General features: G+C 61.1%; 1 protein-coding gene across 1 annotated transcript in view; it reads right to left on the bottom strand.

Annotated features, from left to right (window-relative positions):
* The window catches only part of KCNT1 (potassium sodium-activated channel subfamily T member 1), a 75600-nt gene that overhangs the window by 40766 nt on the left and 7128 nt on the right, over window positions 1–27706 (bottom strand). The window contains exon 2 of the mRNA XM_087418768.1: window positions 21043–21186. Within this exon, the coding sequence (XP_087274894.1) occupies window positions 21043–21186 (144 nt within the window). The remainder of the gene's footprint in view (window positions 1–21042; window positions 21187–27706) is intronic.

Here is a 27706-nt window from a genome sequence, read left to right as displayed (position 1 = left end):
CACAGCACCCACCGGCCCTGCCCCTCGGCTTGCTGGTCAGGACAGGCTGAGGCTGGGAGCTGATGCTCTTTGGGGTACCCCAGGTGCACCCTACACCTGCTGCCCTTTGGGTGCCTGGCCTCGGGTTCTCCAGACTGGCCACAGGCCACTCACACCAAGGTGGGCGTGGCCTGCACCAGAAGGGAGGCTGGTGGCAGCTGCGGGGCTGCGGGGACTGGCCTGAGCAGGGGCTGGGCAGGGTGGGGGTGCAGAGGGTCTGTTCTTTGTTAATGATGCACCTGTCCTGGGCCAGCTCCTCTGCAGAGACTTCAGGGGGCTTCTCTTTTATTTATTTATTTTTTGTGAGGAAGATCGGCCCTGAGCTAACATCTGCCAGTCCTCCTCTTTTTTTGCTGAGAAAGACTGGCCCTGGGCTAACATCCGTGCCCATCTTCCTCTATTTTATGTGGGACGCCGCCGCAGCATGGCTTGCCAAGCGGTGCGTTGGTGTGCGCCTGGGATCCGAACCGGCGAACCCCGGGCCACCGCAGCAGAGCGTGCACACTTAACTGCTTGCTCCCCCAGGCCGGCCCCAGGGGGCTTCTCTTTTAATCCTCAAAGCAATCATTTTCCAGAAAAGGAAACCAAGGTTCAGAGCGGACCAAGGCCACAGGCAGGGAGGAGGGAGCTGGCTGGCAGGGGTGGGGTCACAGGCACATGCCCACCTGCCTGCCTATGTGGGGCCCTCTCGGTGGGCAGGCTGTCCTCCCAGGGCCTCCAGCCCACAGCTCCGGGTGCCTGGGTAGGCGAGGCCTTGGCAGGGTGTGGTGTCTTAACTGGGCTTGAGCCTGGGGTTACTGGGGGCCTCTGGAAGATTCTGCATGTTTATCTGGCTCAGGTTCCCTCGGGCTGGACTGGGGGCTGAGCTCTGAGTTGGGGGTAGAGGAGCCTGGGAGGATCACAGTGGGACCAGGAACCGGTGAGAGCAGGTGAGGGGAGTTTGGCGGGGGGAGAGGAGTGGAGGATGGGGACAGTGGCCTGGGGAAGGGGTGCATGAAGGTGTGGATCTGCAGGGGAAAGGGTCCTAGCGGGGGCGTCCCGGGCGCCATCTGAACCAAGGAACCCCAGGGCACATGGGCTCGGGGCGGGGAGGGGGCCCTGTCTTCGCAGTTGAACTCTGACAGGCCTGAGGTCACTGTAAACGCGTGATACTAAACGCAGGGGTCCTGGGAAGAAGAGCCGCAGGGCAGGGCCATGCTGGAGCCCCAAGGGCCCCGGGACGGGGAGGCTACCTGCTGGGCTCAGAGCTCAGGGGGCCGGCCGGGCCGGGCGTGCAGACTCGGCCCGCAGAGCACAGTGGACAGTTGGTCCTCTGCTGGCAGTACGGAGTCCCCTCCCCTTCCCAACCCCCACAGTTCACAGACCCCGCATGGCCCTGACCCTCCAGGCCATCCTCAGTGGACAGACGTTGCTCTGCAGCCAGGACGGCCCTGAGTTAGGGCCCTGGGTGTATGGGCTGGCCCCAGTGGCCACTCTCTGCAGCCCCAACCTGGGGCTCATGCTGATTCTAATCCCCAGCCAGGTGCCACACCACCTGCCCCAGGCTCGCGGGGACCCCCACCGGGGGGACAGCCTGCTCCCAAGGAGCCCCAGGCTGCAGGGACAGAGCCAGGGGATGATGTAGGCAGGGGGCTTCTGGGCACAGCTCAGGTCCCAGCCTGATGCTCTGATGGAAGGAAGGATGAGGCGGAGGGGTGGGGCGGGCAGGGCTGGAGAGGAAGGGCCTGGTTACTTGACCCCCACCCCAGGGTGTGGGTTCTGCCCCAAGTGAGGGGCTCACTGGTGTATTATGGGAGGGAGCATGGGGGGCGGGTAGCCTGGAAGGCACGGTGGAGCCAGCACACTGGCCTGCCCTGCTATGCTCTCCTGCTGGCTCTTGCCTGCCCCCCTCCTGGCCCTGGGGGACAGCGCTGGGCCTTAGCACCCCCACCCCATCCTGGCTCCCGGGGTCCCTCCTCTGCCCGCAGCTGCCCAAGGGCGAGCTGCTGTCTTTCAGGGGCCAGCACACAGCCAGGGCTGGAGCACCACCCTCCTGCCCCCAGGCCATCCACGCAGCCCAGGTCTGCCTTCCTTGGCCCTGACAGGAGGCCAGGCTCCTGATGAGGGCAGGTGGGAACAGCTCTGCCTTCAGGAGTCTCGGCCAGGCCGGCACCTGTCAGCTGCATGCCCGCTCGGCTAGCTGGTGCAGGCTTCCCTCGCTGCCTGCACGCTGCACCGCCCAGGAATGAGCTCGGGGCTGAGGGAGCTGCCCAGCGGGAAGACGGGGAGGGTTGCTGGGACCCCCGGGCAGGTGTGAGGCTGTGCGGCAGCACCCGTGAGGGGCGAGGCCACCCAGGGCTGTTGTGGGCATGAAGGCGCCCCCACCCAGCCCTGACCCACTGAGAGGGCTCATCACACAGCCAGCCCCTCCCTCGCTGGGCTTTTGCTCAAAAGCTCTTGAATGATGGTCCTCATCACCCCCACCCCAGGTCATGCTCTCTAACCAGCCCCCCACCCACTCTCGCCTCACACATTGTGGGGGGAGACAGAGAAGGGAAGAGCGGACCCATGAGCTCTGAGCCTAGGAGCCCAGGTGGGGGGAGGGGAGGAGGGACGCTGGCCCACAGCAGCCAAGAGATGGGGCTGTGGTGTGTGCGGGGGTTCGGCATGGCATCAGGTGCAGGCACCCCCTTGTGGCTCTGTCCCTTGGGGGCCATGGAGACCGCTCCCTGTGCCTCGCTGCCTCCCCAGCAATGGTGAGGCCTCTAGGAGGCTCTGGGCCACCCTGGGGAGGGCTGAGGCCTCGGGGTCCAGTGAGCTCTGACCCTGGCTGGCTCCAGAAGGCAGCCAGGCATGCAGGACGGGGGCAGCCGTGGGAGCTAGGGGGCCGGATCCCTCTGACAGAGGGCACCCGCCTCCCTGCTCTGGTCCTGCTGAATCTCCATCAGACTCGCACTCCTACGGAACAAATTCTGCAAGTCCTGCTGCTCAGGAACCTGCTGTGGCTCCCTACTGCTCCCGTCCAGAGCAAACTCCACAGTGTGCATCTAATGCTTGGGCCAGGAGGCTGCAGGGCGCTGGGCCACGGGGCTGCCTGACCAGCAGTGCAGCTGCAGACAGCTCCCTTATCTCTGCTCTGCAAAAGAAGGCTGATAAGGACCCTGCTCCTCAGGGGCTGCCGGGGGACCAATGAGGCTGTCCACGTGATGGGTCAGCACAGGAAGAGTGTAGCAGGGGTGGGCGTGGTGGAGGGCTTCCTGGAGGAGGTGGCCCCACCACGGCAGCTCCCATGCATCACTTCGGGCTCAGATGCAGCCTGGGCAGGACCTGCCATCCCTGCCACCCCGCAGGAACGGGGACAGCAGGGAGCCAATTCCTTGCAGGGGCCAGGCTGGCTGTAACCAGAGCCTCTGGAATCACTGCCCTTACAGCATCCAGGAAGAGGATGGAGAGGAGAGGAATCCAGTCCTCAGGGCCTTGTCCAGCACTTACCTCCCCCCCACCCCCCAGGGTCTGCCCATTAGCTGCTCAAGGGCCACCACGAGGGCCTGTTAGAGGCACTTAACGTCCAGCCTTAACAGTCTCCTCCGGCAAATGGGACTAACGCTGGGCAGCTGCCTCCCCCAGGGGGGTTCCCCCCAGAGGAGCAGGAAAGGGGTGTGAGAGCAGGGAGGGGCCTGGACAGCCTGCGGACGGGGGGAGGGGCAGGGAGAGGCTCCCCAGGCGCCCTGGTCCTGCCATCTGCCTGGCTGAACCTCTGCCAACCCTCCCCAACCCTGACATGGCACAGCACCCACCCCCCCAGGCTTCTGCCCTGGCTGTTCCCTCTGCCAGGAACGCCCCTGCTCATCTCCCCGGGCTCCTCCCAGAAGGGCCGGCGCCCCAGGAAGCTTCCGCTCTCCTTGTCCCCGCCCCCCCTGCACCTCTCTCTGCCAGGCACAGGTTTCCGTGCCCACGTGTGCCCACACTGGGCGGGTCTGATTCATCTCCGTTTCCCCCGCAGCATGGAGAAGGGCTCCCGGCACAGGGAAAGGGCTGGCTCAGTGTTAGTGCCGCAGCCTGAGCCTCAGTGTCCTCATCCGTGAAATGGGGGCGCTGGCACTCCACCTTGCACTCAGCGGGGCCGGAGATGGGCTGGCACTGCCTCCCTGTCCGGGGGGCTCCCACTCAGGGAATTGGCCTCCTGCACCCTGGCTGCCAGCAGCTCCAGGCACTAGCCCCCAGGGAGCCTGAGCCCTGACTGTGTCCCAGCTCCAATCTGCTGTGCAGTCTTCCCCTCGCCGCCCCCGACCTCCCTGGGCTTCACGCTGCTTACCACTGAAGCTGGGGACTAGCGGCCGCTGGAAGCAACATGAGTGTGGTCTCCAGTGGGACAGCGCTCGGGCAGGGGTCACAGAGCCACCTGGCACAGCACCCAGGTCCCCACTGCCTTTCTCCCCTCCAGTCTTAACCACAGGCCCACTGTGCTCAGCCTTTAGGAGCAGGAAAGAGTGGGGGGCCCCACAGGCTCCTCAAGGCTGGCTAGATACACAGTGGGTGGTCAGAGCGCTTGGGTGGGCGATCCGAGGGGAGACTCTGGCTGTCCCGTCACCCCCCACCCCCCTCGTCCGCTTCCCGGGGCTTCAGGCAACACGGCAGGTGCAGCCGAGCGGAACCCGTGCAGGGTGCAAGCGGCAGAGATGCAAAGCCCCTCCCGGCGGCGGCGCGCGGGGTACCCGGGCCCGCGCCCTCGCCCCTACCTCTGGCCCACGTCGCTGCCCACGGAGCCCCCGCCGCGGGCCGGCAGCAGCGGGCTGAGCCCGTGCGGCTCCTCGGGACCCGAGGCGCCGGCCGGGGCGGCCCCCGGGCCCGCCTTGCCCTCGGACGGCGAGCGCGGCAGCTTGGCCCGCGCCATCCTGCGGGAGCGCACAGCGGCGGGAGGCGGGGGAGGCGCCGGGCGCTACCATCTCCGCGCACCGCCCTGCGCCCTCCCCGCGCCGCCGCCGCAGTGGAACGGCCGAGGGGGGCTGGGAAGCTGGGGGGCAGGCGGCCGGGCTCCCCCACCGCGGGCGGGAACGTCCAGGCTCAGTCTCTTCTCCACCGCGGGAGGCCCTGTGTGTGCGCAAAGGACGCCCCGTGTGGGAGGGGGTCTCAGGGCCTAGCGACTGCTAGGGTCTGCCTTATAAGGGAAGTGGTAGTAATAATCATAGCGACAGTCACGGCGCTGGAGGAGGGGAGGAGTAGCGGCGCGGTGACAGCTGGTGGCTCTTGGCTGCTCACCTCCGCAGGCAGGAGCTGCTGGAGAGGAGAGAGCCATTGGTGCTCAGCCATGCGCCCAAGTCACAGCCCGCCTGTGGGTCCTGGGGACCCAGGTGAGGCTCAGGATGATCTGCCCAGGGCAGTGCCCACGTTCAGCCCCCACCCCTGGTGCCCGCCCAGGTTGGGTGGTCCAGCACCCTGGCCAGGTGGAAAATCACCATTTGTCTGTCCTCCCTCCCCGCCCCATTTCCTACCCCCAAAGCTATCAAGGAGTCCATGGGGGCACTCATTTATCGGTGCCCATGTGCCAGGCTCAGCTCAGCGCCGGACACGAGATCCCAGGCCAGGGATGAAGCTGCTCCTGCACTGGGGTGCTGTGTGCCCCCAACACCCTGCCGGGCTGAGCTCTGATCATCGCCCTGAGCACAAACAACTCGAGAAGGCAGTGCAGAGTCCTGTCTGCTTTGTAAAGTGGGGAGACAGAGGCGCTGAGGGAGGAAGTGGCTTCCCCAGGAGATGGAGACAGGAAGGAGGGGAACAGGACTCTCACCCAGGACTGGCTGGCCAAGCCTCCACTCTCTGCTGCCACATCATGTGGCTTTTCTGCCCAGTTCCTTCTATTTCATGGAGGAGGCCGGAAGCCTCAACATCTGTCCTTAACAGCTGCCAGGGTCCCAGGCCCTCCTGACTCCCCCAAACCTGACGCCAGACCCCAGGCTCCAGCCTGCCCACCTGCCTCTCTTCCTTTATCCCACTTGTGACCCAGCAAACCACCAGGGCTGGGCGCTCACGGGTTTGTGCGCGGAAGGTGGGCCTCAGGACACCAGCCCCTGGTCGAGCCCCTCCCCCGGCATCACCGAGTGGGGAACATCCCATGTGAAGTCGTTGAGGGTCTCAGCGGACACTCACACGTGCATCTCCCATGTCTGCCCTAGAGGAACCAGGTGTCTGTACTGGCCAAGCCCCCAGCCTGCTCCTGGGGAGAGGGGCGAGCAGATGGCAGCCACTGCCGGGGGAGCCACGCGGAGCGGCTGCAGAGAGAGCCGGAAGCCTCTGGACCCGCCCGTGAGTAAGACATACGCTGTATGCGCATAAAACACAGGCGCAGGCACTGCCCTGCACAGACCCGGGGCGCCGTCCACCCGGGCAACGCCGAGGCCCCTCTGTGTGTCTGTCAACGCCCAGAAAAAGGGCCGATGTCCGGGATGTTGGCCCACGCATCCCAGGAGGCTGGCAGGAAGCTTCAGGACCCTCGGAACCTGGGTTTCACGAAGACTGAGGTGCTCACGTCCGTCAAGCAGTGGTGACGAACGGCATGCTCCCGGCAGCCACGCCTGCAGGAGCGCGGGAGTGCAGGACAGCAGACGCAGCAAGTCCATCCGCAGGGAAGGCCCCGCGCCTCTGGGCGTCCACCACGAATGCTGTGTCTCTTCCGTTCCTGGTTTTGGAGTGTGCAGTCCGTCCTCAGATACTGACGGCGTCTCATGTCCAGGGGCAGAGTCAGGTGACAGGGGCAGGAAGTCCAACACGTTTTTGGTGTGATCTAGCCAGAACTATCGGCTGATGTGCACGGAGGGACCCCAGCCAGCAGTCGGGGGCCATCACGTCTGGGAGTGGGGTGGGGGGGGCCTTTTCAACTGGCTGCTTTTATCTAAGTTTTGATTTATTTTGAAAATGATTGTCCACTCTGGTCATGTAAGTGGAGTGGTGTCTCCTGTGTGGGGAGGACGGACACCCTTCCTGCATGGAGCGGTGGCCCGGGGCTCAGCGATCCCTGGTCTTGGCCACTGTGAGGAGAGTCTGGTGGGCAGGCTAGGTGGGCCCGAGTAAGGTGAGGCAGGGAGGGCAGGCCCCCACCCCGGGCCCTGAGGTGTCCTGCACCACCCGCTCCCCGGGGTCAGACAACCTGGAGCCCAGGCTACACGGTGAGGGGCAGATGAAAGAATAAACTCCTCTCAGCACGCGCACTCCTGCCAACGCTGCTTCATCCCTGCCCCATGGCAGCCCTGGGGGGAGGGTGGGGTCGTCACTTGGCATCATCAGTGCCCAGTGGGACTGCCCGCTGGGCAGAGGAGGGGAGGACCAGGTGGAATCCAAGGTGCGTTTGAAGGTGGAACATCCTGGAGGACTGGATGGGGGGGATCAATCAAGGATGAGGGACCGGGTGGGTGGTGACACCCCGAGATGGGGAAGACAGGCGGAGCAGGTGGGGTGGGTTACAAGATCCGTTCTGGACTTTCTCAGAATGCCTGCCAGACAACATGCCTCCCAGGCACTCGGGGGGTGGCTGGGCTGGAGAGGGACCCGGGAGCATGGAAGGACTGCAGTCTACAGCTGTGGCATCCACAGGTGTGACATCTGCAGGTGTGAGGGCAGGTATGAAGGCTGCCCCAGGAGCCTCCCGAACCCAGAGGGATGAACAAACATAATGACAGTGGCGATGAGTAGCTCAGAAGCCAGCAAGGAGAGGGGCACAGGCTGGTGTCCGGACGTTCTGAAATGGTGTCCAGGGGAACCGTGGAGAGAGGGGCAGGGCAGGCCACTCCCCACCCTGCTCCCACCCTCGGAAGCCAAACTGGTCCACCCATGGGGTTCTGGGAATCCTCGCCCGCAGCCCCACATGGGGAGAGGCGAGGCAGAGGGTATCCTTGCCGTCGTCCTTGTCTGCTGGGGAGACTCGGGGCTGACCCTCAGACCAAAACTGCCGCCCAGGGGAACAAGAAGCACATGAAAGACGCTCAGCACCACTGACCATCGGGGAAATGCAGATCAAAACCACAATGAGATCCCACCTCACACCCGTCAGGATGGCTCCTGTCAAACAAACAGAAAACACCAAGTGCTGGCGAGGATGTGGAGAAAGTGGAACCCTGGGCACTCCTGATAGGAATGTAAAATGGTGCGGCTGCTGTGGAAAATAGCATGGAAGTTCCTCAAAACATTAAAAACAGAATTACCGTACGATCCAGAAATCCCACTCCTGGGTATTTATCCAAAGAACTGAAACCAGGGTCTTGAACACCCTGTTCATAGGACACCCACATTCACAGCAGCATTATTCACAACAGCCAAAACGTGGAAGCAACCCAAGTGTCTGTTGACGGATGAATGGATAAGCAAAATGTGGTCTATCCATACCCTGGAATATTATGCAGCCTGAGAAAGGAAGGAAATCCTGACACATGCTACAGCATGGACAGACCTTGAGGACATCGTGCTGAGTGAAATAAGCCTGACACAAAAAGACAAATCCTGTAGGACTCCACTCATATGAGGGCCCTGGAGGAGTCAAACCCACAGAGACAGGAAGTGGATGGTGGTGTCGGGCTGGGGGAGGGGGTGGGGGTGAGTGTTTAATGGGAACAGAGCTTCAGTTCGGGAAGATGAGAGAGTCCTGGAGACGGATGGTGGTGACGGCTGCACAACAATGAGAATGTGCTGAATGCCACTGAACTGGACACTTAAAAATGGGTAAGATAGTGATAGTTTTATTTTTCCACAATAAAAAAAAATTGGGAGAAAAGGGTACAGAATTCAGCTGGAAGGGGTCCCACTGAGCCCAAGTAGGGACGACCGAGCATGCGAGGGACGATGATTAAAGCATGGTGTATGGGCCTCCTGTTGCCACTGAACACATTCCTATGAATGATCATAGGAAGCCTTGGTGGCTTCAAATAACACAGATTTATTCCTAGGGCTCTGAGGTCAGAGTCCTAAAATCTCAGTGTGGGCAGGCCTGGCTCCTTCTGGAGGCTCCAGGGGAGACTGTTTCCCTGCTTTTTCCAGCTTCTCGAGGCCCCTGCATTCCTCGGCTCGGGCCCCACCTCACGTGCTCTGACTCTGCCCCACCTCACGTGCTCTGACTCTGCTCCCGTCCTCACCTCTCCTTCTCTGACTCTGGCCCTCCCGCCTCCCTCTTCTGAGGACCCTGTGATGACATGGGCCCACCCAGACGGTCCAAGATCATCTCCCCATCTCAAGATCCTTAACTTCATCGCATCTGCAAAGTCCCTCTTGCCCCCTAAGGAAACACAGCTGCAGGTCTGGGGTTCAGGACGTGGACATCTTGGGGGGGCATCAGCCCACCACACATGGTGAATCTATGTAACTCCATGAATACATGAGACCCGGAAAGAGGAATCCAGAAAAAAAACCACCCTCGGTTCTCACCGTTTGAGGCTGCTGTAATACGCTGCCTCCCTTTGAAAACTAGTAATTAAAGAGAGAGGATGGAGTGTTTTCCTGCCTTTTCAGCAGGAGCTAGACTTCGGGGCACCCAGCTAGCTCCCATTGATGAAGCAGATGCACGGCTCATAGAAGGTGGCTGATACTCAGGGAGGGAGAGCCAGGACCAGGAAGGCGGCACGTCCTTCCCTAGCCTCTGCGAGGATGTCGGTGGGGGCTGCGATCCTTCGATGCACCGGGGAGGGGAACTGATGCTCTCTGGTGACGGACCACCTTGTGGTGACAAGGGGGGAGCATACTGCCCAGTGCAAGGGTGGGGCTGTCATCGCTAACCCAGGGCACCCATCTGGTCATCTCCAGTGGAGGGACAACCAGAACGTGCGGCAACAATGGCGCTTAAAACGTTCTCTTGCCTAAATCCTCTGGACCACCAGGCCTTCAGACCCAACATTCAGTTTACGAGGAACATTGGAGGCAGAGGAACAAGCCGAACAACCCATGAAGAGGCGACCAGACACACAAAGACGGCGGAACATTCTGCGGGACAAGAGGCCTGTGTATCAGCTGCCTATGCTGTGTAACTGATCACCCCGGCCTCGCAGCTTCAAGCAGCACATTCACTGTCTCACGAGGCTGAAGCCAGTGTCAGCTGGGCTGGGCTCTTGCCTGGACCCCGGGGAGCGATGTGCTCCCAGGCTCGTCCAGCCCCGGGCAGGATTCAGTTCCTGGCGGTGGTAGGACTGGGGTCCCCCTCTTCTTGCTGGCTGTGGGCTGCTCAGCTCCTGAAGGCCATCCTCATCCCTTGGCATGTGGCCCCTCCATCCTTACAGCCAGCAGTGGGAGTCAGATTCCTCTGTGCCCTGAATCTCTGCCAGCCTCCTCCACTTCCAGCCAGAGGAAACGCTCTGCTTTCACAGGGCCGTGTGATTAGACTGGGCCCACTCGAATAACCTCCTTTTGATTCACTCAAAGCCAATGGATTCCTAACTTGAATTATGAAAATCCCTTTGGCCACGTGTATTAGTCTTAGGGCCACGGTAACAAAGTACCACCAACGGGGGCTTAACCAACTGAAACTTGTCTCCAGTTCTGGAGGCCGGAAGTCTGAGACTGAAGTGTCTCTGGCTGGTTCCCCCTGAGGCTGTGCGAGAGGGTCTGTTCCAGGCCTCGCTCCTCGGCTCATAGATGGACATCTTCCCTCTGCACCTGTCTGTCCCAAATTTCTCCTTTTTAAGAGGACACCAGTCACTGGATCAGGGCCCACCCCAATGACCCCACGTTCACTTATTTCCCGTAAAGACCCTATTTCCAAATCAGATCACGTTCTGAGGTGCTGGGAGTGAGGACTCCAACACACAGATTTTGGAGGGATGCAGTTCAGCCCCTAACGCCGAGTAATGTAATGGACTCCTGGGTGTGACATCTCATCCTATTCACAGTCTTGGGGATTAGGGTGGAGGATCTTGGGGGGCCATATCTGGTAGGAGTCATTCCGGATTAAAAGGAGTTTGTGAATCCTAAAAACCAGACACAATACAATATGGATGGAACAAACCAATGGTGAAGGACAGGCTGGGGGCCGCCGGGGGGTGCCTCCCTGAAGCAGGGTTTATGCCGCTCCCCGGACCCCCGCCCCTGGCTGCAGACCCAGAGCCGGGAGCCCTCGCTCACTCACCTCCAGGCTCTCTGCTCACTTCATGGGCACCACCTGGGCTCCCCGAGTCCTTGGGGAAGAGATGCCATACAAGGTCACACGCCCAGTCCACATATTAGGACGTGGACATCTTCAGAGGGCCATCATCAGCCGCCCTGGGAAGGGTCCTGCCTGTGCCTGGCTGTGCCCAGCCCGGGTGGACCCTGATAGCTCCCTGTATGCCCTGCCTCCCGCCCAGAGAGTCCAGAGGGGTGTCAGGGGGTTGGCGTGTGGGGGTGCAGGCCCTGCACGAGGGGGGCTGCCTGTGCCCTGATGCCTCACTGCCCTTCAGAGCATTAGAGTCACCGCCAGGCACAGGTCGAGTCCTCGGCCACCCTCCCCTCCAGAGAGGACCCAGGGCTGGGGGTCCTTTCCCTGCTCCCGGGCCCCTCCAGCTGGACGCTGGTTAACCGCTCTGGAAAACTGGCCAGAGGAGTGGAGAGGAGACAGAATCAGCAGCTAATTAGCCAGGAGGGGGCAGGGCTGGGGCAACCTCTGCAAGGTCTGAGGCTCTCCAGGGGCTGGGCAGTGAGGTGATCTCATTTGGCCCTCTCAACAGCCCCGAGGTGGGCATCTGCTGAGGCACCCAGTGAGGCTTGGAGTGGCGGAGGGGTGGAGAGGAGGAGCCAGGACTTGAGCCCCCAGAGGGCGTGGGGACGAGGGTACGGCCAGCTCAGCTCCCAGAAAGGACTCCTTTCCCTGGAAGGGACCGAGATGCAGGGGCCTGGCAGGGCCTTGCCGGTCTGGGGGGCTCCCCCTGCCCACCACAGAGCTGTGGAGAGGAGCTGGTGGTGTCCAGGTCCATCCCCTCGGTGCCTCCTGCACACCTGTACCTGCCCGAGCCCCCTGCCCAGCCAGGCGCCTTCCTGGCTCCTCCTGTCCCCCCACCTGCAGGCCTTCCCCCACCCCTAGCCGCCCTTGGGGGGTCACAGGAAGTGACCCCACTGAGCTGTGTTCCTTGCCTGCAGAGTGGCCTCCTTCCCGGACTCTGGTATGGGTCAAGGTCGTGAAGGATGCAGCCCCCCACCCCTCCTCCTTCTCCTTCTTGGAGCTCTGGAGCCTGGGCCATTGTTCCCGCAGCTGGGGAGGGCATCAGGCTCCCACGGCTATGGGGAAGGGGAGACTCTTTTCCAGCATTTCCAATTTTAGGCATATTTTCAATCAATTCAGGACCCACCCCGGAAAACAGCCCAGCCAAAGACAGGTCGTATTATTAACAGACTCCGTCCAATCTCAGCGGTCACCGACAAGGGCAGTGACCACCCACAACCCCAGGCTGGAAACTTCCTTAGTGACAAGAGAAAGGGGCGGGTGTCAGATCCCTGGGTCCCCAGCTTCTTGAGGCCGCCCTCTACCCTTGCACCCTCTGACGGGGGGGTCAGTGTCCTGTGGCCACCATAACGAAGTACCACAAACTGGCCAACCCTAAATCCAGGAGGATCTGCCTGGAGATCTTTACCTTAATTAATTCCATCTCTGGTCTGGAGTGGGGAGGGGAAGCTCCCAGCAGGATCTCTCTCCAGGGATCCTGGATGCCCTCAAAGCTCAAGGAATTTTAAATCAAAGCACAGCTTGATCCCACGAAAGGTTATGCCATCTCTTTTGTAGTGTTAACTTCATCCTCCCAAGCCTGCTGTGGACTGAATGCCTGTGTCCCCCAAAGTCTATGTTGAAGCCCTGATCCCCAGTGAGATGGTGCTGGAGGTGGGGCCTTGGGGGGTGATTAGGGTTAGATGGGGTCATGAGGGTGGGGCCTCTGTGATGGGATTAGTGCCCTTATGAGAAGATACACCAGAAAGCTGGCTCTCTCTCTCTGTCCACCACATGAGGACGCAGTGAGAAGGCATCTTTTTTTATTTATTTATTTTTTTGTGAGGGAGATCAGCCCTGAACTAACATCTGATGCCAATCCTCCTCTTTTTGCTGACGAAGATTGGCTCTGGGCTAACATCTGTGCCCATCTTCCTCCACTTTGTATGGGACGCCACCACAGCATGGCTTGACAAGCAGTGCATGCCTGGGATCCGAACTGGTGAACCCCAGGCTGCCACAGCAGAGCGCACGCACTTAACCGCTTGCACCACCGGGCCAGCCCCCCGGGCAGGCATCTTTAAACGAGGAAGACGGCCCTCACCAGGACCCCTCCATGCTGGCACCCCGATCTCAGACGTCCAGCCTCCAGAACCATAAGTAAACGTCTGGTGTTTAAGCCACCCATCTGTGATCTTTTGTTACGCAGCCCGAGCTGACTAAGAAGCAGCCTGAACACTGTCACCTCCCGTTTTCACTCCACACCATGTGGCGGAATGACGCACACATGATACGTTCACCCCGGTGAACGGCACGTCACGGGAGGGACAGCGGGAGTGCAGGGGAATTACGGTTTGACCTGAAACTGGTCACACTTTCAGGACACTGAGGATGCTGCTGCCCCTCCCCGGGCACCTGTGTTCACTCTGTGTGATTTGGGACGAATTTATTTATTTATTTATTTATTTGTGAGGAAGATTGGCCCTGAGCTAACATCTGCCAATCCTCCTCTTTTTTTGCTGAAGAAGACTGGCCCTGGGCTAACATCCATGCCCATCTTCCTCCACTTTATATGGGACGCCGCCACAGCATGGCTTGCCAAGTGGTGCATCGATGCGCGCCTGGGATCTGAACTGTCAAACCCCAGGCCACCGCAACAGAGCATGTGCACTTAACCACTTACGCCACCTGGCCGGCCCCAGGAATTTCAGTGAGCTGAGGAGTCAAGCCTGGGGGCGGATGGGGGACACGGCTCCTGGGGACACAGCTCCCGGGGGATGCTTGGTGTGCCATCTCAGGGTCTCCCCAAATATCCCTGGGGTGTGGGCACGGGGGAGAGGGCCTATAATCAGCACAGAAATACTAATACATTGGTTGAGGTGTCCCGAGCTCCTGGGAGGGGTGAGGCAGCGGGCAGACACGGGTCCGAGAGACTCGCTGACCGGCCTCAACCCCCACAGGCCCGTGTGGAGATGGCCATACCCCCCCGCACCGTCCCCATGTTCTCGTCCCTTTATCCTCATCTGCTCGCTGCTTATCCTGCTCACCCCAGGGCTGTGGGTGCCCCAAGCCCCCGAACCCCCCCTCGGAGGGAGGGATGAGGGGTAGGAGGCGCCCGAGCTTCCAGAGTGGGGTCGTCCACCCTCTCTCTTTCCCCACTGGGACCCAGGGCCCCCCTCCCAGGCCCCTGCTCCCTGCTGGGGACCCCAGGTGACAATGGGGAGCAGTCAGACCTGGCCCCAGCCCCACTCACAGTAGAGTTGGGGAGATGCAGGCAAATGAGCCCACGACCCAGAGAGTGACTGGAAACTACGACACAAATTTTGCTCCCTCAGGACATCTTAGGGAACCTGGCAGCACCCAGGCCTCTCCTTGATTCTGTCCTGCAGCAGCGGGAAGGTGAGTCCCAGAGGGACACAGAGGAGACACAGCTGGTGGCCTCTGTGTGCCCAGCGTCCTTGTCACTGTTCTGTTGATGGTTTAAAGCCAGAAATTGCGCAGACCGCACGCAGGGACCAGAGGCCATGGGAGGCGATCCCCAGAGCAGGCGGGGTCAAGGACCTTGGGCACAGGAGGCAGAGCTGAGGTGGGCAGAGGGATTCTGGGTCCTGGTGAAGTAGGGAGTTAGGAGTGCTGGGGGCCCATCAGAGAGGCTGGGGGAAGGGGGGAGGCTGTCCAGGGGGCAGAAGCAGCTGCCCCGGGAGTAACTGACTGTATGCAGGGAGGGGCGTCTGGGAGGACCCCCAGGCTCCAGGTGGCTGCTCCCGTCTGGGGAGGGTCTGTGGGGGGAGATGAGGCGTTTTTGGCTTTAGACCCGAGCACTCCTGCGTGCTGGGTGACATGTCCCCTCCACAGACACCATCCAGTCCTATTCTGCATGGAGTCGAAGGTGGCAGGGGACTCCCAGCCTGGCCTGGGCCCCACCAGCCTGGGCCCTTTCCCTGGCTGGCCGTGTCCTCCGAGGCCTGTGGGTTTGCGGTGGACACAGGCCCCTGGACAGGGCCAGGCAAGGAGAAGGGCCTGGGCAGGGCTGGGATCCACCTCGCCCCACGCGGACTATGGCCCCGGCAGAGCCACCAGCCCAGCCCTGCCCTGGTAGTCACCCTGCAGAGCAGAAGGGAGGCCCCCGGGCAGGACAGGCCAGCGGAGTTTTAAATATATAACCCCCGGAGGCCTGCGCTTAGCAGCTCTGCCCGGAAAGGACCCTGGGGACCTGGGGCCAGCAGAGGGGCCTGAGCAGCGGGGCTCGGCCTGCTGCAAAGCCAGCCCCCGCCTCAGGCTGGCTGGCACACGTGGGGGCATGTCCTGGCCCTCTGCAGCTACCTCCACTGTGACAGCGTCCTCCCACGTCCACAGTCCACGTGAAACCTGCACGTGCAAGGCTCAGGCCGGCCTGGTAGCTCAGGCCCAGGGAGACTGTGGGGTCTGCAGCCCCACCGGGGCACACGCTTCCCCAAACCCCACACCCCCTACAGCCCTCACCCCAGCAGCTCTCTGCCTCCTCCTCTAACCTCCCCTGCCTCTAAAATGCCACCGTCCCCCCAGCTCTCGGCCGGGTGTGTCCTCCCTGTCCACACCCTCATCCCTGGGTCAGTGCCTTCCTCCTGCCTGTTCCTCTGGGTGCTGGCTGGTGGGGAGGAGGGGGCAACCCCAGCACTTCTGCACCCGGGGATGGTCCTAATCCTTCCCACCCACCCTCCAGCCCAGCTCAAGAACATTCATTATTGACACCTCCAGGTGAGGGACTCCGAGGGCGGGGCTGTTCCTAGAAACCCTTCACCTCCTCACGGGCCTCACCCCATGGGAGGAGACCGGCTTTGTCCCCCAACCACCTGGTCCCCAGGGGCAGCCTGATCCACTTCTGCTCAGCTGACGGGGGTGGGCTGGGGGTGGGGCACTGGGAAGGGCACGCCTCCTGCAGAGACTCCAGCCCCTCTGAGCCCCGCCTGCTCCTCCCTGCACCCAGGCCCAAATGGGAGGGTCCCTGCTGGATGAGAGTAGAGAAGGAGCCCCTGCCCGGGGGCCATGGCTTCAATAGTTGCTCCCGCAAGGCAGGGCAGGGCAAGGCGGGCCAGGGCAGGGGTCTGTCCTCATGGCTCCCCCCACACTCCTGGCAACGCGGTCTGCCTGCCTTCCCTCTCCTTCGCCTGCTGTGTGAAACAATATTTGGTGTTGCTCAACTCCAGAGAAACAAGTCAAGCGCCGTCCTCTGTTGCCAGAGGGTCTAAGGCAAACAGCCGAATGGGGCCCTTTGGGGCAGCCTTCTCACCCCTGGAGGCCTGGCCTCCCTCCCCGTCCTTCCCGCAGCAAACCAGCCACCGCCCCCAGGGCCTGGATGCTTCTTGCCACGGCCGCCCATCCTCCACTCAGATGCCTGGGAGGGAAGGGAGGGTGCAGATCCCAACATGGCCTCCAGCAGTGGCTTCGGGACCCTGCTGGGCTGCGCCCTGGCCGGGCAGGCAGCTGTGGAAGGCAGCTGGTCCTGGGCATGCCAGCCAGGAGGCGGCCGCCTGCCAGGCCCTTGCTCCTCACCGGTGGCTCTCCCTACCTCAGCCTTTTGGCGATTCTGCCCCTTGTGGGGGACGAGTCTGTGGTGTGACAGCCCCTGTGTCCCCCTGCACCTCAGAGCCCGCCCCTCTGCCCCCACGAAGCATCTTCCTAAGCCTGGGGGTGGGCAGGGCTGAAGCCTCATGTCCATGTTACAGACCAGGAGGTGGAGGAACACTTATAATGACCAAAGCCCCTATCTACGAAGACCTTTCCCACCCCGCGTCGCTGCCTCATCACAGCCGCGCTTTGCAGGGATAAGGGCTGTCATTGCCCCCTGCAGAAGGAGGGCTCACAGCCTGGCTGGGGCCTGCAGCCCTCGAGCCGAGGCACTCACACCCCCGTCTGTGTCCCAGGGCCCTGATGCCCCGTGCTCAGGTTTCCAGGCGCTGGAGGGGCAGCTTCAGACAGGGAGGGGTCTGGGCTCCTGGGGCAGAGGGGCAGTGAGCCATCCTAGGATGGGGCAGGGAGCCCTGAACCCCAGGCCTTGGGGGTCCAAGTGCACTTCTGCTGAGAGCCCTGTCCCCCCACTCCTGTTCAGACCCAGCCCCGCGGGCAGTGGTGAGGGTCCTTCCAGAACCTCGGCTGCCCCCAGGAAGGTGTGCGAGCTCCACCTCTGCCTGCCTCCCCCGCCTGGCGGCCCCTGGGAGAGGCTGGTGGGAGCGGTGCAGCCTCCTCTGCCCACGTGGGCCCAGCCGCCCCCTCCCCCAAGGCCACAGTGTGTGAGGCCGAGGTGACTCACTCCTTGTGGCTTCACTCCCCTGGAGAACAGGAAGCCGCAGCCCTGCCCGCCCGCTCACCGCTCACTGCCTGCCAGCAGCGGGGCAGCAACAGCCCCACTCACCCCGCAGAGCCGGCCCCGGAGCCTGTGAGCAGGGCGGGTGGAGAACCGGGAGGAAGGAAAGGATTCTAGCAGCAGGAATCCAGATGACTGTGGTGGAGGGTGTGTGGGGGCAGGGAGCCAGCCCTGTGCCGGTGGGGGGGTGTCCCCGTGCCCCCGCCCCTCGTGTGCAGAGGGCCCGCAAGCACGGCTCATCTCCCGGACCCGAGTTGCCCCCTGACCGGGCCACTTCATCCAGGCCACCAGCCCGTCAGCTGGCAGCCCCAGGACCCCACCCCAGGATCCCCCCCAGGACTCTGTGGGACCATCCCCAAGGCACTCCAAGCCCACGTGAGCTCCCAAGCCCCCCTGAGTGCACATGGGGCCTGCTGGGGGGCAAGCACGTCTTCCCAGCCTCAAACCTCCTGGTGCCCCACTGCCTCTCAGACCCAGAGCCTGCTCCCCCTCCCTCACCCCATCTCCATACACGCAGGGGGGTCCTGACAGGCGAAGTGAAGCCTGCCCCCCACCCTCCACTTTGAGACTCACTGAGGGGATGAGGGACACGGGGGCTCTAGGGGCTGTGTCACAGGCACCCACGAGGGGGCCTCCCATGGCCACACCCCTGTCCCCTCCTCCCCTGAGCTTGGGTGTCAGCTCAGAGCCCGGCCGGGGCCTCCACGTGTGCATCCTTATGGACGGGGCTTAGGGGATCTCAGGACCCCCAGGAACCCCATCCAGGTTCCCTGTACTGCCTGCCCCACGAGACCTGGGAGCACAGCCTGTGAGCACGAGGGGACATTCCAGAGTCTGGGGGCTCATGAGAGGGGCCAGGCCAGACTCGCTGGCCCTGCTACAGATGCTGCAGCAGCTGCTTTTGGGCAAAGAAGGTTCGAGAAAAGAGAAACTCTTCTGATGGGGCTCCCTGTGTTGTTTACTGACAGCAGCTGGCAGTGAGTGGAGGAGAGACTCCCTCCAGGCCCCCGCGGCCCCCTCCAGGCCCCCAAGAAGCTCCCACGGCCCCCTCCAGCCCCCAAGAAGCCCCCATGGCCCCTTCCAGCTCCCAAGAAGCCCCCACGGTCCCCTCCAGGTCCCCTCCAGGCCCCCATGGTCCCCTCCAGGCCCCCACCTCACTCACGCCTCATGTCCCACCCCCAAGGCTGCCTGCTTGGCCCCTGGTACCTGGTGCAGCCAGCACTGTGCCTCACAGGCTCCCCTCCAGCCCCCATGCGGTGCAGGGGCAGAATCACCTGGAAACTGGCTGGAAACGTGCAAACCAGTAGCCCTCTCCCAACCTGTGAGTCCCTGGACACTCTGAGGGCCAGCCACCTCCACCAGGCCCTGCACCTCCTCTCTAGGGCTAGAAGGGGGATCCTTCCCAAACAGCCTGGCAGGGTCAAGCTCCCTTCCTTCCCACTGACATGCCCTAGGGCCGGTCAGTCCTGTAGACACCAGTGCAGTGTCTCCACGCCTGGGGACCACGGGGGTCTTTCCTTTGAAGGATTCACACACACACACACACACACACGTGTGCACATACGTGCACACACATACACAGCCCACCTCTGAACACCATCCGCACAGAGCCCTGAGGCCCCTGGGCCCGGCACACAGGAGACTTTCCCCCCGAAAACAAGGTCGAGCAGAATGGAGACTGGGGTTGCCAGGAACTGGGGCTGGGGTGCAGTGGGGAGTCACTGCTGATGGGCATGGGGTCTGGAATGCTCTAGGACGGGACGGTGGTGACGATGCACGATGTTGTCAATGCCCTAACTGTCGCTAGCCGCACGTCTCATGTTCTGTATATTTTACCACAATAGGAAGCTCCAGACCACAGGGTTCAGGACCCGTGGAGGAGTCAGGGCCAGCTCCCCACTCCCCAGGGGAAGGGGAGAGCTCCCCCTAGCAGGCCCACGTCACCCTCTGGCCGACAGTGAAGACACTGCCATCCCCTCCTGACAACTGAGGACATGTCACTCCAACTACATCAACCGCAGTCACTGGCATCTGTTGAGGCAGCTGGAGGTCCTGGGCCACTCGGGGAGATGGACGCCGTTTCCTGCCCAATATCGGACGAATCTCTGGTGCTGTTTTTGAGAATTAGCCACATTCCAGGGGAGTAGGCACCGAGGGGCTGGTGCTGACTTAGGAAGATGCTGAGCACACAGCTTCAGCTTAGGGAAGCCCCCAACCCTGCCCCAAGTTCCAGGAGGGCAGGAGAGCCCCCTACCGTGTCCACATGCCAGGACCTGCCCGTCCTCTCCCACCTCCACCCACGCAGGGGGCTGAACTAAACTCTTCACCTGGGGCAGGTGTTCTTGGGTGGGTTTGTTTATTAGTACAGCACCCAGCCCAACCAGACAAAACAACATCCCGTTTAGAAAGCCTCTCTGCTGGACTCCACCCTCGATTCTACGCAGATGAAGACTTTGGGTTCAATCTCTCCTCCTGATTCTACTTTGAGATGGCAATTGAACGTCATGTGAGGCCTGGTAGGTTATTCTGTTTCCAGCAGGCAGACAGATTTTAAAGTCCCTCTCCACAAGCTCTAGCAGCTCCTCATACACACAGCCCCTACATACTGCCCTTATTCACAAACATGACTTTTTTCCCAGCTGCATCAGCAGTGGATTATTCTGAGAGCTCAGTTTGTGTCCTGACAATCTTCAAACTCATGTACTTTATGTGCTGACTTGAATAATTGCACTGTTGGGGGAAAAAGCAGATTCGCTCACCCAGTCCAGGCTGGGCGGGGAAGGAGACTACAGACACCGATGGCTCTGGCTGCCCCCCCACCACACTCTGCAAGGAAAGTGTTTGGGATCTGAAGCCCCGCGTGAGTCCTCAGCACTCGCCTTCATGCCTCCCCTGAGGCTGACAGAGCTAAAGTGCTGGGTGTTTACCCAAGACAGCTATTTGGGGAAAAGGCAGAGAAAAGCAACATTTCTCCCAGCTTCCTGCCAGCCCCCTCAGCGTATGAATTATTCCCAAGGGCTCATTTTGCCAGTCCTTTACCGAAAGACTCAAGTTCATTTTGCTTTTTTCTGCCCAGGAGAATACGAGGTGAGGGAATGTTGTCACCCTCAATAAGTGACCATGGCACAAGCTTGAAGGACACTGTCCCTCAATTAATTATAAATGACCACAGCCAGAGTCTGGAGCATACCAGCTCTCAGCCAGACTGATGGGCTCTGCCATCGCAGTGCTTCCAGCTCTGGCTTATCCCCAAAATCAGCAGAGCTGCCAGCGGGTCTGGAGGGCTGGGAGCAGACGGGAGGCCAGGCCCCGGGAATCGGTCTCTGGGGAGACTCTCCAGCACAGAGCATCCCACCCCATCCTCCAGGCCCCCTCCCGAGAAAATGCTTCCCGTTCTTCCACCCTCAAGCGGAACTTCTCCCGCCCCCGGGAAAGTTGAAGGGCGCGGGCGCGCGGACGGCCTTCAGCACGGCGGACAGCTCCGAGCGCGCGGCCTGGGGGCGCGCGGACCCCAACCTCCCCCCCCCCCACCTACCTGTCGTCGGTCTGGAAGGACTGGTCGCCCAGCAGCAGGTCCCGGAAGCGGTACCGCGGGGGCAAGGGCAGCACCTCCGAGTCCAGGTCGCTCATCTTGAGGCTGGCGGTGTCCAGGAGCACGCCGTCCCCGGCGCCCGGCTGCCTGCGGGCACAGCGCCCCCTCAGCCTGCGCCCGCGCCAGGACGGGCAGCCCCCCGCCCACCCGCGCAGCCCCGCCTGTGGCCACCGCCGCCCCCGCACCTGCCGCCTCCGCCCCGGCTGGCCGGACCGGGCTCCCTCCAACGCGCCTCCAGGGCCCGGGGAGATTTGTTACTGCCAGCTCAGGGGCAGGCACTGGCAGCCCCCCTGGACTCCCACCAGGGCCATGCAAGCCCTCCCAGCTCCCCCTACACACAGCCTTTGCCAGGGCTGGCTGCTCAGCCTTCTTCAGGGTCCACAACACCCACCTCCACCCCAAAGACCTCCTCTCAGACCCTGGGAGGAGGCCACTGGGTGGCTGGGGGAATGACCAGGAGGCTTAAGAAGAGGCCCTTGTCTGCAGCCTCCTGGGGTCCAAGCAGCTCAGGTCAGATCAGAACCTGGGACGGGTGCCTGTGGGGAAAGGCAGGATCCCCCAGGGCCCCAAGCTGCCATTGTCAGCATCACCAGGACTCTGGGGCCACAGAGACCCTCATCCCAATCACCTGAGTTAAAGAGGCCTGGCAGTGCCCGAGCAGGGGGATGGGGCCAGACCAGGCAAACCAGGAGGGTCCTTGGTGGTCTGCAGCCTTTTGGGGTGCAAGCATTTGTCTTCTGGGGCTCCTGCGCCTTTCTCACCCACATGCCCACATCGAAGTGAGTTTTGGCTGCAGCTACCCACATGCAGCAAGTGGGGGCAGGGGCCAGCAGAGCTGCCCACAGGATCCTGGTTCCCAGCCTCCTGGGGCAGCAGCCTTTAAGCTCTCTGGGCAGGGCATCAGCCAGGACCTCCCTGCCCTCCAAATCAGAGTATCAATAGCCATTCCTCGAGCCCCGGCACAGCACGGCGGCACCTGACCCTGCAGGGCAGCTGCACATCCATTAACTGGATGCCGTGGGGACACTCATCTCCACAGCACAGATGGGCAAATGGAGGCCTGGGCCATCGGTGCAAGAGGGAGACTCAGGTCAGACCCCAGGCCTCAGGACCCCAACCTGCACCCTGGACTCCTGGTCCCCTGGCATCCACCTGACCTTCCAGGTGAGTCCAGCCCCAGGCTGCCCACTGGTACAGGCCCTCAGAGAGCCCATGGTGGATGCTTGTGAGGAGGCAGGAATTCTCCCCCTGCAGCCTCTGCCCGCCGGGCTGAGTGTCACCCTCACCTGCCTCCTCTAAGAGCCAAGACCAGCAGGAGGGCAGCACACCAGCTGTGACTCTTTAGTGTGTGTGGACCTGGGAAAGGGCCTCCTGGGCCCTTTCCAAGTTGCTCCAGGGAGGGCAGAACGGGCTGGGGGAGAGGGAGTTCTCTATCCCATCAGGCCCGATCCCTAAGGTTGTGTGACTGGCGGGAGGGCAGCAGGAGGGTGGGGGAGCCTGGCTCGCCTCGGGCAGGTGTAGCTGTCAGCTGACCACACTCAGCTCCCGTGCTGGGACATCGAGGGCAGGCTGTGCCCAGAGGCCGGAAGCAGAGGGCCACTCACCTGAAGCACGAGGTCCACGCTTGTGGGCAGGCAGGCGCTACAAAACCCTTCTCTTCCTCACGCCAGGAAGGGCAGGCACATTCCCTGAGCCTCCACCCGGGGCCCGTCCCATGCCCCCCACCCCCCTGGACGAGCAGCAGGCAAGTGTCGGCACCCCTATCCTACAGCCGTCGGAAGCTGCTCAAAGACTGTCCCAGGCCGAAGCTGCAAGTGGCAGGCGCGGATCCAGCATGAACGCACGCTGTTTTCCCAGGTCACAGGGTCAGCCCCCAGGATCTGGCAGCGTTTGAAAAATAACATTTTCCTAATTGCATCGGCGTGGCTGCATGTTTTTCCTGAGTCACAAACTGGCTGGGCCGGGGGAGGCGCGGGCAGGCCGGGGAAGCACATGGCCAGAGGTGGGGGGCTGTATTTCCTTGGTTTTGCCCCTTTCTTGCTGAAAGCCTCTTTCAAAGGCAGAAGCTCAAGAGATGGCCGGCTCCCCAGGCCTGGCTGCCTCCGACCCCCTCCCATTTCCAGCTGCCTTGGGTTTTCTCTCCGGTCCTCAAGGCTGGACGTGACAGGGCCCGTGGAGGAGCTCGGGGGGGGAGTTCTGTTTGCTTTAGGGAGACAGGGGAGGAAGGAATGCACCAGGAGTCGGGAGGCCTGGCCCTCTGTACCCGAGACATGGTCTGGGGCGGGTGACATGGGTAAGCTGCCCCTCCCCTCTCACGGCACTGCTGAGACCCTGGACACTCTTGTGAGCACAGGGTCTGAAGAGACGCCCCACTGACCTCCTGGCATCCTGCCTCGTTCCCCCAGCAGAGCCGAAAGCCCACGGGAACCTGCCTGTTTGTTGTGCTGGCCAAGGGCCAGGGGCCCCGGGGTCTCCTGGAAAGGTGCCCGTTGTAGGAGGGACATGGCCGAGCAGCTGCTCCCTGAGTTGCTGGGGTCTGGCTGAGGCCTCTTCCTGAGCCTGAAGGACTGCGTCACTGAGAGCTCTAGGACACGCGGGAGTCGGGGGTCCCGTCCCCGCAGAAGCTGAGATGGTCCGTAAGCGGTGAGAACACGATCCTGGCACAGCTGCCTGGACGTGGGGGCCACCTCGCAGTCTCTGCCTCCTCGCCTTCCTTCCCATCCCCTCCTTCCTGCTGACCCGAGGGGTCCGGGAGGGAGACTGGGACCCCCGAGACCACACCCGTTATCTTTTCATCTTCTGTGTGAACAGTCGCACCAAAGAATTGCCGATTTCTACACGAATTCAGTGCTTTGGTGGCTTAAGGAAGGCGTCCATCTCCCTGGCCTTCACTCACCCACAGGACATAGCATGGAGCCCCACCTGGGGGACTTGCTGCCCCTGGAGCCAGGGCGGAGCAGCCCTCCTCCCAGACAAGGCCAAGGGAGCCCCTGCTCCTCTTGGGGACTCTTGGGGCCCATTGGCACAAACCCACCAGGTCTAGGGGGCAGCCAAGGGTCCTGATGACTCGAGTGTGGCTTGGCCCCACCCCATGAGTCCATGCTGGGCAGCCCCAGGAAAGTCACTTCACTGCTCTGAGCCTGTTTCCACATCTGTAAATGAATAGCCCTCTGTCCTTACGGAGTGATTGTAAAGACATAACAAGATAGTGAATGTGAGCCCTTCATCATAACGTGGCACATGAGTGCTTAATTTACGTCAGTTTTAATCTGGGGCTAGCTGGCCACAGTCTGGCTGAGTTCTGGTGGACAAAGACTCTGACCCCAGCATCAGGTCCCTGGGATGGCCAGCTCCCCATCACGCCCTCCCAGGTCAGCTGGAGGCCCCTTTGGGGAGCTCAGATTCCAGATGCCGACCTATGGGATCCAGCCAGAGAGGCCAAGGATGAGAAGGAAATCCACACTTGGCACACACAACGGGAGCCCCACCCAGCAGTTTGTGTGCACATGGTCCTGGGCCCTGACCCGTGAACCACACAGGAGGGAGATCCCTGGGGGAGTGCCAACTGCTGGCTGTGTGCCGGGCACCAGGACTGTGGGGTGGTGGCACGGAGCCAAGACTCCCTCTCCCTAATGTGACACGAGGACTCGTGGGCTCACGGAGCCTCAGGAGCTTCATGGAGGTCCCTCAGCTTAGGAAGAGGCCTGCCCAGGTAGGAGGCCAGGTCAGCCTGATGCTCAACCATCCTGTTTACCACCAGGCTGCACTGCCTTTGGGTGGCAGAGGGGAACCCCTGCGAGAGCCAGGGATTTATGCTTCTCTGTCCCTTCCACATCTGTCCCCTTGGTGGTCAAGGAGTCCACCAGCAGGACTGAAGGAAGGTAAAATGGTCAAAGACTGCTTCTCCTGCCAAAGGCACCAGGCCCCGACGGTTTTATAGCAAGTTCTGCCACCTCAGTCAAACTGTACCAAAGCACAGGAAGAAATGAAAGCTACTCTGCTCATTGTCCAAGGCTGGCCTGATCCCATCACCCAACCAGATGCGGACAGCACCAATGTAGGTATTAGGCAATCTCCCTCATGACTCTAAGTGCAAAAATCCTGAAAAAACTGTTAGCAGATGGAATCCAGTAGTGTATTAAAACAACACCACGCTGCCAAATCGAATAGGATTTATCTAAAAAAAGATGCAATGTACTTCATTATACTGAGAAATTAAAGGAGAAAATCCACATGATCATGTTAATAGATATAGAAAAAGGACTTGTTAAGATTCAAAACCTATTAATAAATTATGTATCGAGGGAAACATTCTTAATTTGATTAACAACAACAAGAGGAATCTCCAAGAAATCCAGGCAAATAGCAAACCTCTGGTGAAATACTGGAGGTGGGAACACAGGTCTACCCGCCATGACGGGATGCCTGGCCTATGCACCGAGACCAAGGAAAGAAGGAGAACAATGGGCACTGAGAAGGAAGAAATGGGCTCTGTCTGCAGCTGGAATAATCATTTAGCTAGAAAACCCAAGAGAATCCACTGAGCAACTAGTGGAACAAATGAGAGCATCTAAGAACACAGCCAGATCTGAGCATCACACAGACCAGGAGCAAAGCATCATGGGAAGATCCTGCTTACAGCAGCTGCGCAAACCCAAGGACACGGAGCTCCACTCGCCACAGACCTCAGGACCATTTGGAGAGACCACACATCGGTCCTGATAGACGGGCTGGAAGCTGTCACTCACTGGAGGAGGAGGTCACGCTCCCAATGGCTCAAGAGTCCACTCCCCAGACAAAGGGGCAAGTTAATGAGCTCCCATCAACACACACGGTCATTTTCTCAGAACTCGACCAACTGTTTCCAAAATTCAGCCTGAAGGATAATTCTGCAAGAGCCAAGACGAGTGTGTGAAGAAAACAGAGAGAAGGGACTCGCCTTGCCAGCTGTCAGGACTGGTTATGGCCACAGCAATGGAAACTGGAGGGTCTGGCACAAGAAAGGACACACAGCAGGAAAATTCAGGTCGTGAGAAAGGGGCAGTGGGGGCCGTCAGTAACGCGGGGCTGGGAGAGGGCAGCTCCACTGCCTGAGGGCTGACTCCAGGGTGCTCACAGTGTCCTGCGCGGTGGGGACGGCGTGCCGCCCATTTGGCTGATGGGAGATGGAGGCCCCGAGGACTGAACTCACCTAACCTCAGGGCATCAGCGCGGGAACCCAGGCACCCTTCAGGTCTGCTCTGTGGACGCGTGCCTTCTGTTAGCTAAAGTAAGACCCCAGCTCACAGCCCCAAGCCAAGGAAGAGACTGGAAGAGAAAACAAGGGAACCACGTTTGGCGTCGAGAAGGCCTCTTACTTAACACACAAAAACCAGGATGCGTAGAGCAACAGACTTACAGATGCTTCCACATCTAACAAGACATTTCCATTTAAGAAAAGACTCGTCAATGAGAAGAAAGAAGGCAATGACCAGGGAGGGCGTATCTGCACCAGGATCCTGGTCAGGTGACGGTAAGATGCTGGAAAGTCATGCGGAAAAGACAAACCTGCAGAAAACGAGGCAAAGGACGGACGAGCGGCAGTACAAAGAAGGGAAAATGACAACATAATCTTCCACGTGAAAAGGCTTTCTGCCTCACTGGTTACCGGAGACGGGGCCCAGGGGCCTCACGTGCTGGCAGCCACGTGCAGTCTGAGAACATCCAGGGCAGGGAGGGTGTGGAACCCTGGCTCTCGTGTCCACGTCTATCACGTGGACAGCATGGAGCTGCTGGGAGCCACAGACTATGACGTGACAGTGGGCTCTCTGACCCAGAGCTTCTACCTGGGGAGACCCTCACCCTGGGCCCAAGGAGGCCCGGGCACAGATTTCCATCACAGCCTTATGATAAAGCTGGACGTCCGTTAATGCAGGACAGTGCCGCCCTGTGACCGAGCAGGGCTGCGTGACCCGTGTGGACGCATCTCTACAAATGCAGAACAACCCTTTCAATGGGATCCTATTTCTGTAAAACACCAAACACAACCCCGCTCTGAAAGAGCCCCAGCGAGCAGGATGGGGTTCTCTGGGCCCCCAGCTTGTACACGAAGCACAGACCGTCCCCACCGCACAGTGACCTCAGTTGGGGGGGGGCAGGGTTAGAGGTAGAGTCTCATCACAATGCTGCACGAGAAGACCGTGTCACGTGAGACTCACGTCTCATAGGACCTGAGAAAGCCGAGGGGTCTCCTGCCTCCTGAGCTCAGCCCTTGTCCCGACCCAGCCCTGGGTGGGCCTCCGGGGAGGAGGGGCCTGCTCTTCAGGCTGGGCACACGACATCTGGGAAAATGTTCCTTCTCCCCCCAGGGCTCTTTTTAGGAATCCAGACTGCTTGTAATGCTCAAACTGACGATCCCAGGGCCCCGAGTGTGACTGACGGACACCCCCGCTGCCTAAGGGAAAGGTCTCTCTCCTAAGATGCATTCTTCAATCGTCCACACTTGGTTCAAAACTTCCAGGGAGCCCGGAGAGCCACATTTGATAGCAGGATTGGGGAGGGGGTGTGTGTGCACGTGTGTGTGTGGACATGTGTGTGCATGTAAGTGTGCACATACATGTGGATGTGC

This window comes from Ceratotherium simum, chromosome 29 (genome assembly GCF_057802395.1).
Source record: "Ceratotherium simum simum isolate JZ-2026a chromosome 29, ASM5780239v1, whole genome shotgun sequence".
NCBI lineage: Eukaryota > Metazoa > Chordata > Mammalia > Perissodactyla > Rhinocerotidae > Ceratotherium > Ceratotherium simum.
Note: the sequence above shows the minus strand (reverse complement) of the source record. Positions and strands in the feature narration are given on the sequence as shown.